Source organism: Mesoplodon mirus (genome assembly GCF_964341445.2).
Source record: "Mesoplodon mirus genome assembly, chromosome: 14".
NCBI lineage: Eukaryota > Metazoa > Chordata > Mammalia > Artiodactyla > Ziphiidae > Mesoplodon > Mesoplodon mirus.
Genome location: NC_138990.1, coordinates 43,950,964 through 43,963,913, shown reverse-complemented (window position 1 = coordinate 43,963,913; position 12,950 = coordinate 43,950,964). Strand labels below are relative to the sequence as shown.

Sequence of the window (12,950 nt, the reverse complement as noted above, 5' to 3'; positions counted from 1 at the left end):
GGAGCCCGGCGTGCCGTCCGGGTCCTCACCACCGGGGCCTGCCTCCCCCTCCGCAGCATCCTCTTTGCCGACATCGTGGGCTTCACCCAGCTGTCTTCAGCCTGCAGCGCCCAAGAGCTCGTGAAGCTCCTCAATGAGCTCTTTGCCCGCTTCGACAAGCTGGCGGCCGTAAGTACCCTGACCCTCGTCCAGCTTTCCGGGGAGGGGTGGGGGGCGCCATCCTCATGACCTGGGCCTGCCCCTCCTCCTCCGGCTCCCAGGACTTCTGCCCACCCATCCATCCTCTGCTTTCTTTGCCCCTTGGCCCCCTTGCCGAGGAGGGACTCAGGACCTGCCCTTTCAGAAATACCACCAGCTGCGGATTAAGATTCTGGGCGACTGTTACTACTGCATCTGTGGGCTGCCGGACTACCGGGAGGACCACGCCGTCTGCTCCATCCTCATGGGGCTCGCCATGGTGGAAGCCATCTCGTAAGTGGGGGGAGCGTGGGTCCTGGCTCTGGCACCAGCACGCCTTCCGCGCTGCTCTGTCTTGGTGGGCCCTGTGCATCCCGAGGCCCCCGAGCCGGGCTCTTCAGGGGATGAGGTGGGTGTGGCAGGGTCAGCCCCAGGCTCTGGGAAGTCGGGCTAGGCTTACCTTCCTCACAGCTGAGGGAAACTGCAGCCTCAAAGGGATGCTTTTCTAGCTTTAGTCCACACTAGTTTTTTCTGCTGGAAGGTGCAGTCATCATGAAATTCTGCCCCCTTCCATTTGCTTTCTTTTCCTCCCAAGTGTCCCCCTGCATCTCTTCTCTCTGAGTTTTCTCATCATGACCCCCCAGGACAGGTAGGCTCAGAGATCTCCATGCCCATCTCTTGGATCAGGAAGCCCAAATACAGCAGTGAAGTGACTGCTGAGGCCATGAGATGTTTGGGCAGCAGAGATGGGACTGGAACCCTGGCTTCTGAGCTCCGGCCAAGGCTCCTGCCTGCACCACTGTGAGCCTCTAGGGTGGTGAACTCTGCCTCCCCGGCTCTTCCCCGCTGCTGTCACTGCCCCTGTGGGCTTGGAGGTCCCTGGGGGGCGGGGCAGGGGGGCAGGAGGGTGCTCCCTGCAGTCAACTCAAGGCCTCTGGTGGGCCCTGGGTGGTATCAGCTCCCCCAAGCCCCTTGCTGAGTCCAGGAATTGGGCGTGTGCTTCGCCACCATCTCCAAGGGGGTGGTTTTGCATTTTTACTGTCTTCCAGGTTAAAGCCCCCTCTAGGATTGGCTGGCAAGAAGCAGATGCTGCCTTTCCCCTGGGGCCATAGTTCAGGATTTAGAGACTCCTACCTCTGCTCCCATCACCGTTGGGCAAAGTGCTAAAATTCGTGTTTGTCTCCTCCTGGAGATCTCAAGCAAGGAGCGTTTCCCCTCTGCACACACAGCATGTAGTGCAGGGCCTGGCACATAGTAGGCACTCAGTGAAGGTCAGCTGCACAAATGAGTAAACGGTTGGTTGGAAGAGAACAGTTGGAGGTCGTCCCTCAGGGGCTCAGGGTCTCTGCTGTTTCCTGCCCCTCCATCCCCACCCCGAATCACACTGGCCTGTGGTTGCTGAATCTGGCCTTGGCCACTGCCTGCTGTAGCCCCAGCTGTGGGTGACCCAGATGTGGGCAGAAAGCAATGGGGGCAGCCTGTAGGCTCTGCAGCCTGGAGGGGAGGAAGGCTGTGCAGAATTCCTCCCGCTGGGGGGCTGGGGAGGGGGCTGGCCACCTGGCTGTGGGCAGGCCCGACCCCTCCTCCTTTCTGTGTGTGCCTGGCAGGTATGTACGGGAGAAGACGAAGACCGGGGTGGACATGCGAGTCGGGGTGCACACGGGCACCGTGCTGGGGGGTGTCCTAGGCCAGAAGCGCTGGCAGTACGACGTGTGGTCCACCGATGTCACCGTGGCCAACAAGATGGAGGCCGGCGGCATCCCCGGGTGAGCGTGCGTTCCTTCCTGGGGCCAGGGGAGGGGACCGTCCCATCCATCCCTCAGGGTTGTGGCCCAGACGAGGGACAAGGGACCCTGAAGAAGCAGCCCTTCCCACCCAGGAGCAGTGTTCTTCTTCCAGGGTCTGCCTCCTGGGCCTTTCCTGCCTGGGGCTCTGCAGGAGTCTGTCCTCCTGCCCCCTTTACCCACTGTGGGGCCTCGGGGCTCTGAGGTCAGGGCTGGAGCTCCTCCAGTGTGCAGGTCACCCCGAAGGGCACTGTTAGCAGTGAGAGTCTCCTAACAGGCTCTAAGGCACCTGCATATCTTTGCCGAGTTCTTTACAGACTTGGCCAGTCAGGTGGGGCAGCCTCCACCCTCAGGGTGGACCAAGGATGCGGTGAAACCTTCCCCGCCTGGGTCAGGGGGCTTCCCTCGGAGGCAGTGACAGTTCTCTCCCTGGTGGTGACTCCCCAGAAATGGGTTATTACCCCCTGACAGGAGGTGTTGCAGCGGAGAATCACACCAGGTGGATGATAACCAGGCCTTCTGACCTTAGTGTTCAGAGCAGACTTCAAATTCCTTATCTCATTTGATACCCTCAGCAGCCTGAGGACAAACTGTCTAATGGATTGAACCGCTGAGGCTCAGAGAAGGGGAGGTGCCGGGCTGCCTACACAGCCACTTAGTGCCAGGACTTGCTCCGCCTCTGTCCCCAGGGGTAGGGCGGGGGCTGCCTCCGGGCCTGTGCTCAGGGCCCCTCTTCATGGAACCCAGGCGCGTGCACATCTCCCAGAGCACCATGGACTGCCTGAAAGGCGAGTTCGACGTGGAGCCAGGCGACGGGGGCAGCCGCTGTGATTACCTGGATGAGAAGGGCATCGAAACCTACCTCATCATTGCGTCCAAGCCAGAGGTGAAGAGGACAGCCACCCAAAATGGCCTCAGTGGCTCGGTGAGTCCTCCACCCACCCTGTGGGCTGGGGGAGGGAAAGGAAGGGATTGGAGGCGAGATTGTAGAAGAACTGGCAGGACTATGAGAGGTCCCGCTAGCTGCTGAGTGTTAGAGCAAAGGGTAGTACGAGGTAAATATTTCGTGCCCAGTGTGAAGTCTGAGCTACAGTAAATGCTCTAAAGAACTCAGAAAAGTAGGAAGCTGTCCAGAAAATTAGGAAATGTCACAGCAGAAAGTGGAGCCCCATGAAATGAGACTTGACCTTGTCACAAAATTATTGAGTCTTCATATTTTAAGAGTGCTAGGGGACTTCCCTGGTGGCACAGTGGTTAAGAATCCGCCTGCCAGTGCAGGGGACGTGGGTTCGAGCCCTGGTCCAGGAAGATCCCACATGCCGCGGAGCAACTAAGCCTGCGAGCCACAACTGCTGAGCCTGCGGGCCACAACTACTGAAGTCCGCGCGCCTAGAGCCCGCGCTCTGCAACAAGAGAAGCCACTGCAATGAGAAGCCCGCGCACCACAACGAGGAGTAGCCCCCACTCGCCGCACCTAGAGAAAGCCCGCGTGCAGCGACGAAGACCCAATACAGCCAAAAATAAATAAATAAATTTAATTTTTTAAAAAAAGAGTGCTACATGCACAACTTCAATATATTCACTGGAACAGATGAACAGTGCATCTTCTAAGCTATTCTACAAGATGGTGATTGACAATAATTTGAGAAATCAGCTACCTTTGTGAAGTGACGGAACATTTACCATCTCTGGCAAAAAACGTTTTTAGTACATTTAAAAATGCTGTTCCTTTAAAAAACTACCCACAAATTTGGTTGTACTGGGGACCACCTTGAAGTCACAGGGCAGCAGTCAGACGTATCTTTGTGACAACCACACTCATTCCTGTGCGTTCTAGTCTTGCATTTTCTCTATTTAATCAACCCTTGCACGGTGCGTCATGTGACTCAGGAGCTGTTCTTGGCACCTGACACCCCCGGGAGGGGTACGGATGCGGCCCTGGCAGCAGTGTCTTTATGAAGCTGGTGTGCAGGAGTCATTACTCAGTTTTCCAATTAGAGAAAAGTTGAGTTTGTGGATGTGTAGCTTAAAACACTAGCACAGAGGCTCTGGGTGAGTAGGAGTGGGGTCCGGGCTGTGGGCCATTGAGCCCCATGGCCTGGGTGATGCCACACAGGACAGGAGCACAGGCGACAGCTTCCAACGAATGGGAGTTAGACTTCCTCGTAAATTCTCCATCAGACAAATGAGGCGGCCTATTTCTCATGGAAACATGGGTGCTGTTCCCTTCAAAAGTAATTTTCCTGACGTTTTGGGGCAATCCAGGTTTTCAGTGTGTTGTAAAGTTGACTTGTAACTGTTTCTTAGTGCCCCTACCTAAAAAATGTAGATGTTGCGAAGTGGAAAAGCTGGGTTAAAGGTTCTGTACATTGAAAGTTTAACCCATGTGCCTGCTACTCACCTCCTGCCACCCTCCCTGTGCCTTTGCTGGCTCTTTCCTCACTTTTTTTCTTCGTTCAGTTGAAAGATGAACCCAGGGTATCTTACTGTTTTAATCGCATTTCTTTAGTTATTAGTAAGATGGGACACTTTTTTTTTTTTTTTTTTGCGGTACGCGGGCCTCTCACTGTTGTGGCCTCTCCCGTTGCGGAGCACAGGCTCCGGACGCGCAGGCTCAGCGGCCATGGCTCACGGGCCCAGCCGCTCCGCGGCATGTGGGATCCTCCCGGACCGGGGCACGAACCTGTGTCCCCTGCATCGGCAGGCGGACTCTCAACCACTGCGCCACCAGGGAAGCCCTCATCCAGTTGTTTTAAATGCCATCTCCGACAACTCCCAAATTGAGATCTCAGCCCCAACCGGCATCCCTGCACTAAACTTGCAGCCGCGTGTGCCTCTCCATCTGTGTACATAACAGGTCCAAAGCTGATCTCCTGAGCTTCTCTCTACCCTAAAACCCGCTCTTGCTCAGTCTTCCCCATCTCAATCAGTGGCAACTCCGTTCTGTTAACTGCTCAGCCCCAAACCTTTGGAGACATCCTGACCCCCTCTACAATCCATGAGCCCCTTCCTGCACGCTGTAGCTCTCGCCCCGCTCTCCTCACACCCTCCTTCGGTCCCCATCTCACTCAGAGGAAGAGCCAAAGTCCCCTGAGGTCAGGAACCCCATCCAGCAGGTCCTCACCGCCCCACCCCTTTCACTCACTGAGCTCCGGCAGCACCGCCCTCCTGGCTGCCGCTCAGACACTCCGGGCCTCCAGCCCACTCCGGGCTTCCGCCTGCTGGAACCCGTCCCTGAGAGCCGCGTGATGTGCTCCAGATCTTCACGGAAATGTCATCTTCATGGTGACACCTCCCCCACCCCCCTTACAGTCACTCCCCAGCGATCCCTGTGTCCCTTGCCTACTCCACCTCTCCAGGGCACTGCTCTCTGACCTTCTGTAATCATTTACTTCTTTACTTTGCTGATGTCCGCCCATCCTCACTAGAAGGTGGGCTCTGAGGTTAGGACATTCTGTGTCCCCAGGAGTTAGAACAGTTCCTGTCACACAGTAGGTACCCAGTAAATACTTGGTAAATGAATAAATGAGCTGTTTTCCTGTATAGAGTAGTGTTTTTCCTTGACAGAGTAAATTAAATAATCATTGGGGAAATTGGTTTATGGAATTTATTCAGACTTTTGGAAGGCATTTGACAGGGCTCGACCCCAGAAAAGATCTCTGTGAATCACTGTGTCACTGAGTTACTGTTTTAAAAATAGGAGTTAGAACAATAAGGTCTTTCTCTGCTTAGAAAAGTTCTAATACTAGAAATGGATACTAGAAAATTACAGCGTTTTAAAATTGATGGTCTAGAGAAGGAACTGAATAGTGAGATTTCTAAGGTTACAAGGCCTCTGAACTCTGGTGGGAAGATTCCAGATTGAGAGTAGACGAACCCCGCGCTGGGTGGGCATCTGGCAGTGCCTGGGGCCTCCTGATGGCCACTCCCTTCTGCTGCAGGCTCTGCCGAACGGAGCGCCACCTTCCTCAAAGCCCGGCTCCCCTGCCCTCATTGAGACCAAGGAGCCTGACGGGAGCATCCACACCAGTGGCTCCACGTCCGAGGAGCCAGATGCCCAGGTACGTGCTGGGCGAGGCCCGGCATGGCCTGGCCCCTAGCCTGGCCTCTGTCTTTGGTGGCTGTGTAACCTTGGGCTGGTCACCGCCCCGCCCCCTGGCCTCACTGTCTTCTCGTCAGTTACATGGGGTGGAGGTGGCTGAGGTCAGAAGGGGTGCTCACCTCCGAGGCCTTGTCTGGCCCCCATGTCCCAGAATCCTAGAGATCTGAGGGCAGTGAGGACACCCACGGAAATTTCTCTAGGATCCAGGGCTGTTTCAGAAGTGACACCAAAGGGCTGGGCTCAGCTCTCTGGCTAGGTCCAAACCCCACAAGTCCTGTGCACAGATGAGGGGTTTCCAAAGGAACGAACAGGCTGGCCCCCTGAGGATGGGGTGCAGCTTGGGAGAGCGTCCAGGATCCATCCACTACTAAAGAGCTTCCTGAGTATATCCACCGACAGAGGCCAGTGCTGAGACGGGTCTCGGCCTCGCGGAGGCTGCCGTGAGCTGGTCGGCCACACCGCTAGTCTCGCTGCAGGGAAGACAGAACTGCCCCGTGCCTGTAGATCAGGTGCTGGAAGACAAGAGGGTAGAGGGCTGAGGATAAACTGGGTTTTCCTTGAGCACCACAGCACTCAGTAACTTTTCCCTGTTGTGAGTTTCTTGATCGAAAGTGTTAATACAGACTCAGTGTAACTCACTAACAAGAAGGACGCAGAGGCTTAGCAGCCTGTGATTTCTTTCTATCCTCACAATTAGCCAGTGTCGCACTGCTCCCGATACGCTTCGGGGACAGAGGTTCCTGGTGCTGGAACAGAACATCCACATCACGTTACAGAGAAGAAAATTGGGGCTGGGGGGACATGGATTCTAGGGGGTCAGACTCAACCAGCGGCACGCCTGAGCTTAAGCCCGGGGTATCTTGATTCTGGCTTCCAGATACACTCTTAGACCCGTTCAAACAGCTCTCATCAGCCCATTCCCAATTGTTATTTGGGCTGATGGCTGTGTAATCATAGTCTGGATTCATGTGTTTGGAGCGGAGGCTTTTCTTTGTGACCAGGAATAAAAATGGTGGGGGGTTCCCCAGTGCTACCACCCCACTAGTAATAAGGATGTTATCCTCTCTCCATAGCTTTTCCCCCTCAGGTCTTCCTCCCCCAAGTGAGCCAGATCTGAGCTCCTTTAAGAGCGCCCTTAAGCATAGGGTTGGGGGTCTTTTACATCCCCAAGGATGCTGAAGGGTATGGTGTGTGACACCCCCATCCTCGTAGCAGGAGGTGCCGGGACGCCGCTGACCCAGCACAGTCTCAGATTCCAGGTCTCCCACTCGGGCACCCGGTGGCTGCTCCCCACGCTGCCATTAGTGGGCCACCACTGCAGAGCTTCTGTTGGGGGCCACAGGGCCTGGGACCTGGAATCCCAGGGAAACCAGGAAGGGACTGTGGCTTTTGGGTCCACACCCAAGCAGGACGGAGCCACGTGAGAGCCCTGGGAAGACGTTTCCCGAGAAACGATCTTGAGAGTCAAGGGGCTGGTGCTCGTGTGATCCCTTTAGTTCCCCTTCCCCCCACCACCACCCTGTCTTTCCCCAACTTCTCCCCCCTCCATCCCGCCTGCTCCCCAACTCTGCCACACTGCCTTGCAGGCTGACAACCCCTCATTCCCCAACCCTCGCCGGAGGCTGCGGCTTCAGGACCTGGCCGATCGCGTGGTGGACGCCTCCGAGGACGAGCACGAGCTCAACCAGCTGCTCAACGAGGCCCTGCTGGAGCGGGAGTCCGCCCAGGTGTAAGCGGCCCCTCAGGCAGCTGGCCCCTGGCCCTTGGCACGTGCCTTGTCTGGCCCCAGCGTGGGGTCCAGGAAGTCAGTCGTCGTAAATACGGCCCCTTCCTGGCAGGCGGAGACAGATGTGATGTTTGCATCTCATAGGGCTTGTTTGCACTGCAGAGTGAAGAAGAGAAACACCTTCTTCCTGTCCATGCGGTTCATGGACCGCGAGATGGAAACCCGCTACTCGGTGGAGAAGGAGAAGCAGAGCGGGGCCGCCTTCAGCTGCTCCTGCGTCGTCCTGCTCTGCACCGCCCTGGTTGAGATTCTCATCGACCCCTGGTGAGGGAGGGGCAGCGCAGGCCCTGACAGCCAGGGGAGGGCGGACGGTGACGAGCTTCCTAGGCCAGAGGCCTGCGGGGTGTGGGCCTCAGCTGGAGCCTGACGCAGGGGCGCAGGCTCTGTTCCTTGGCCCCCGTCCCCCGGAGCAGCCCCCGGGAATGCTGGGACTGCGCCCTGGACCCCCTTCCTTCTCTCTGCTCCTGGGTCCTAGAATAGCACTCGCGTCAAAGTGGGGGTCACACCAGGGTTGAGAAGGCTGAGGGAGGAAGGGTCCGGGGGCTGGAGACCTTGGCTGGGTGGGTCCGAGTGGCTCTGGGACAAGGAGACAAGGAGAGAGGACGGGGACGCTCCTCAGTCTCGGTCACCACGGCTCATCGGCTCCCTTTCTTGGCTCCTGTTATAAAAGACAGATTTCAGGCTCTGGGTGCGGACTGGTCTCTCTCACAGCAGCAGGTCCTCTGGGGCCAGGCTGGGTGTTCTGGAATCCGTGCCCCGTCTGCTGAAGCCCAGCTGAAGGATGGCTGCCCCTCCCTCCCCTTCTCCCCGTGGCCGGTCAGCAGCTCCCTCCAGCTCAGGGATTCCCCGCCAGAAAAGAGGGGGTGTGGAGCCCTCTTCTGATCACAGTTTGGGGAACTTAAAGAGCCTTGGACTTGTCACACGGTCCTAGGTTCTGGACTCGGCTTGCTCACTTATTTCTTCTGTGACCTTGGGCGCATCACTAAGGGTTCCTGGGGCATCCGTTAACTCATCTGTAAAGTGAAAGATGACGATGAGGATGATCTGAAGATAATAAAACCTGCCCTCACTAACTCAGAATTGTTGTGAGGACCAAATTCATTCATTCACTTCACAGATATTTGCTGTCTACTTTGTGCCTGGGGCTGAGGTCTGGGGAGACAGCGGTGAAGGCTGTAACCCTCAGCAGCCCTCGGCAATAAGCGGCTCTGTTCTGTGCTCGCCCCTCTCATCATTGCAACGCGGCAGAGTGCTTGTTCCTAAGAATCCCTTCCCAGGTTTTACTGGGCTCTGCCCAGGGCATCTGTGAGTCTGTCCTTCTTTAAGAAATGTCCCAAAGAACAGTTACAGCTGGGGAGGGTCCCATGTCCCCAGGCCCTGCACACAGCCGGCAGCAACTCCCTGGTATCACATGGGACTTCTTGGGTACAGGCTTGTACCTTGCTTAGGGGGCCTGCCCTCTGTCTCCCTTCCTTTACTGTCCTGGCCCCTGACCCAGCCCACTACTCCCTCTGGTCCTCTCCCGGGTTGTTTTCTCTCTCTTACAGGCTGATGACAAACTATGTGACCTTCGTGGTTGGCGAGGTCCTGCTCCTGACCCTGACCGTCTGCTCGCTGGCTGCCATCTTTCCTCGGGTAAGAAGCACTTTTCCTCTTGGCTCAGAGCCGTCTGGAAGTGAGCATCGCTCCCTGTGAGAGTGGGTATTGATGGAGTTGTGTCCTGTGAGATCCTGACAAGTAGAGGACTGCCATGGGGGTGGCTCAGGCACTTATCCATTCATTCATTTACACACGTCTTCATTAGCGGCTCTGCACCCACTTTGGGCCAGGCCGCGGAGCGCGCGTGGGTGGGTGAGCCAGAGTCTACATAAATGGGAACCTGTGTAGAAGAGCAGTGGAGGCCCAGCTAGAAGGCGGAATGGCTCCAGTTGTGAAGGACCCTGAAAGCCACACACAGGGATTGAGACTTTCTCCTATAAGCACTGGGTGCCAGGCAGAGTTTTTGATCAGAAAAAAAAGGGAAAAGCAGCATTTTAGGAAAATTGATCTGGCAGGTGGCTTGTGAGTAACTTGGGGGATTTAGGTACACTGACCCAGGGAAAGCAGGAGTAAGTAGCCAGGCAAAGACGGCCGGCCCTGAAAATTCTCCCCTAACATGGCTTTGCCGCCCAGAGATAGTGAGTGGACTGCTGCTGCCCACAGGCTCAGGCCGGTCGCCGCACAGCTCTGGGAAGGGCTCCAATATCTGGCAGCCGTGGTGTGTCACCTGCACATCCAGCAGGACGGGCAGACAGAGCCGGGATCCGCGCGCCCTCTCAGTTGTGCCGCAGCCAGGTTTTGGTTGACGCACACACGCGGCACTACTTTCCAGGTTTCTGGGAAGTATGGGAGCAAGCGGAGTGGTTAGCAGTCATGTTTACAGGGGGGAAGGCTGTCAAGACACAAGGGCCTGGGAATTCCATCCTTGTAGGCCTTTCCTAAGAAGATCGTGGCCTTCTCGACTTGGATCGACCGGACGCGCTGGGCCAGGAACACCTGGGCCATGCTGGCCATCTTCATTCTGGTCATGGCAAACATCGTGGACATGGTGAGCCCCTGCTGTCCTGTTGAAGGGACGCCCACTCTTAGAGGAGGCTTCTGGATTAGCCTGCATGAGCAGTTGCCGGCCCATTTCCCCACCCCCCGTAGACACAGGTGTGGAGTGGCGCTTAGGTTCCTAAACGATCATCCTGGCCAAGCGGCGGGGCCTCCTCCCCGGGATGCCTCGTCTTCCCCAGTTCCTTGCTCTCCCCGGGTCCAGGGGCCCAGCGCCAGGCACCAGCTCCTTTCTGGGTGGTTTACATCTGTTGTCTCATTTAATCTCTGTAACAATCCCGAGAGGTCGGTATCATCTGTAGTTTCATGTGAAAAAATGATGCTCAGAGAGGTTAAATCCCTTGTTGTAGGTCACACAGCCAGTAAGTAACAGAGGGGAGAATTGAAGCAGTTCTAAATCCCCGTCCTGTGTTTTCTCTCTCCATGTCTCACTGTTCAGGGGCCCCAATACTCCTAAGCTTTCTGTGTATCTTAAGTATTCCCTACAGTGTGGCTAGCATCAGGCATCCATCAGGACGAGGGAGGTAAACCGGCTCCACCAGAGGAGCGCTCCTGTTTGGCCTTCATCCATTTGAACAAGGGCACACCTTCCAGAGGTGGGTCACTGGGACGGCAGGTTCACTGAGCCCAGATGGCTAGCGGTAGACGAAATCTTCTGCTCTGCGGTCCTCAGTTCATGCGGGTCCTGTGAGGGGGCAGCAGAGGCTTTCTTGGGGAGAAGGGATGGCAGTGGGAAGCCACCAGCCAGTTGCTGAGCACTGGGCACTTGGAGCTGTCGCTGGTGCTCTCTGGTCAGGCCTCCCAGCGCCCTTCAATGTTGGTAGTACTGTACTAGATACACTCTCTTAGAGTCCTGATTTTTGAAAATATAATGTTATATTATTTGCTTTATTATCTTTAACAATTGAAGCATGGGAGGAAAGTCAGCATGGAGACTTATTCTGGTAGCAGTATACGTGAGAAGCCCTAGGGCCAATTGATCCAAAGTCCAACAGGAATGGACTTAGGAACTCCAGAACCTGACATGCCCAGGGGTTGCTGGTGGCCACAGGGCCGGGAAGAAAAGGCCTGGGCCCCTTGCGGGTCAGGACACCCCCCTGGAGCCTGGTGCCGAGGTCTGGGGGCCACTGTTTGACAGGGTCATGGACACTGGCAGGACATCTGGAAGTCCTGTGGAGGGGAGAAAAACTAGGGAGGTGTGAAGATTTCCACGTGCTAGACTCACATGCTGAGAGCCTCCCCAAAGCCAGACAAGTGCCAGTGGGTGAAAGTGAAGAAAAGTAGGTTCGATTCGGTTTATGGATTCACTTTCCATTGACCACGTCTGCCCAGCAGTGGGACCGGCGACCAGACTCCAGAAATGAAGGGTCTGTGAGTGGAGACTGGCTGCCGTCGCAGTGAAGCTCTCAGGGGTGGCCTGGCTGGCTCATGGCCCCTCCGGAAGCAACAGAGTGCTGTGGGCAAGTGCATATTGGGTTTGAAACCTAACGAGTGGACTCCTGGTTCTGGCTTTGCTGCTTGCTAATTGCCCCACTTTGGGCAAGGGCGGCCTCTCCGAATTTTCCCTATGATGGTGGCAGCACTAAAATACTCAGAGAATTTTCATGACCATCAGAGGAGATAATGGTAAAGCTCTTAGCAGGAATTAACTGCCTTTTGTATTACTGTCCCCTGGTAAATTTTTCTTCTTTCTCGGTGTTTCTGAGGGAGCCGTGGGAAGTGGCAGCTGCCACAGCCCCGCCTTCTCTGACCAGTGTCTGCTGTCCCCTTGCACCCCACGCTCTCCCCTACGGTCCTGGCCTCCAGCTTAGCTGTCTCCAGTACTACATGGGACCCACCAACGGCACCTCAGGGGTGCAGATAGAGGACGGCTGCGTGGAGAACCCCAAGTATTACAACTACGTCGCTGTGCTGTCCCTCATCGCCACCATCATGCTGGTGCAGGTCAGCCACATGGTCAAGCTGACACTCATGCTACTCATCACAGGGGCTGTGGCCGTCATCAACATCTACGCCTGGCGCCCCATCTTTGATGAATACGACCGCAGACGCTTCCAGGAACACGAGTAAGATGAAGCCTGTTTGGGGATCTGCATAGTCTCCTTCCTCCCACCCGCCAGGCCCCGTTTCAAGGTCATGGGTCTGCACTGAGCTGGCCGTCTGTCTCTAGGGCTCATCCACGGCTTGTATGGGAATCAGGGTTTGTGGTTTCTCACAGACGGGCCACTGGTTGGCTGTGATCCCAGGACACATCCTTCCCCTTCTTGAGGAGTTGAAGACCTGGGTCACCTCAGTGTTTGGCTGGGCACCAGTCTCTTGTACCCGATGGGGCCTGAGTGTGCTATTATCTGTCCCAACAGCTTTCCGATGGTGGCCTTAGAGAAGATGCAGGTACTTTCCAGCCCTGGGCTCAATGGCACTGACAGGTAAGGGTGACCGCTTTCCCGTCCTGGTCTGTTTTCGGCCCCTTTCTTCTAGAGGCAGGGAATACAACAGGCCAAAGCCC

General features: G+C 56.1%; 1 protein-coding gene across 3 annotated transcripts in view; it reads left to right on the top strand.

Annotated features, from left to right (window-relative positions):
• The window catches only part of ADCY3 (adenylate cyclase 3), an 88,528-nt gene that overhangs the window by 67,674 nt on the left and 7,904 nt on the right, over positions 1 to 12,950 (top strand). For all 3 annotated transcript variants that reach the window (XM_082642303.1, XM_082642302.1, XM_082642301.1), the window contains exons 5-15: positions 57 to 168; positions 344 to 471; positions 1,785 to 1,943; positions 2,709 to 2,886; positions 5,903 to 6,022; positions 7,650 to 7,792; positions 7,952 to 8,113; positions 9,397 to 9,484; positions 10,320 to 10,436; positions 12,251 to 12,510; positions 12,805 to 12,870. In XM_082642303.1, the coding sequence (XP_082498429.1) occupies positions 57 to 168; positions 344 to 471; positions 1,785 to 1,943; positions 2,709 to 2,886; positions 5,903 to 6,022; positions 7,650 to 7,792; positions 7,952 to 8,113; positions 9,397 to 9,484; positions 10,320 to 10,436; positions 12,251 to 12,510; positions 12,805 to 12,870 (1,533 nt within the window). The remainder of the gene's footprint in view (positions 1 to 56; positions 169 to 343; positions 472 to 1,784; positions 1,944 to 2,708; positions 2,887 to 5,902; positions 6,023 to 7,649; positions 7,793 to 7,951; positions 8,114 to 9,396; positions 9,485 to 10,319; positions 10,437 to 12,250; positions 12,511 to 12,804; positions 12,871 to 12,950) is intronic.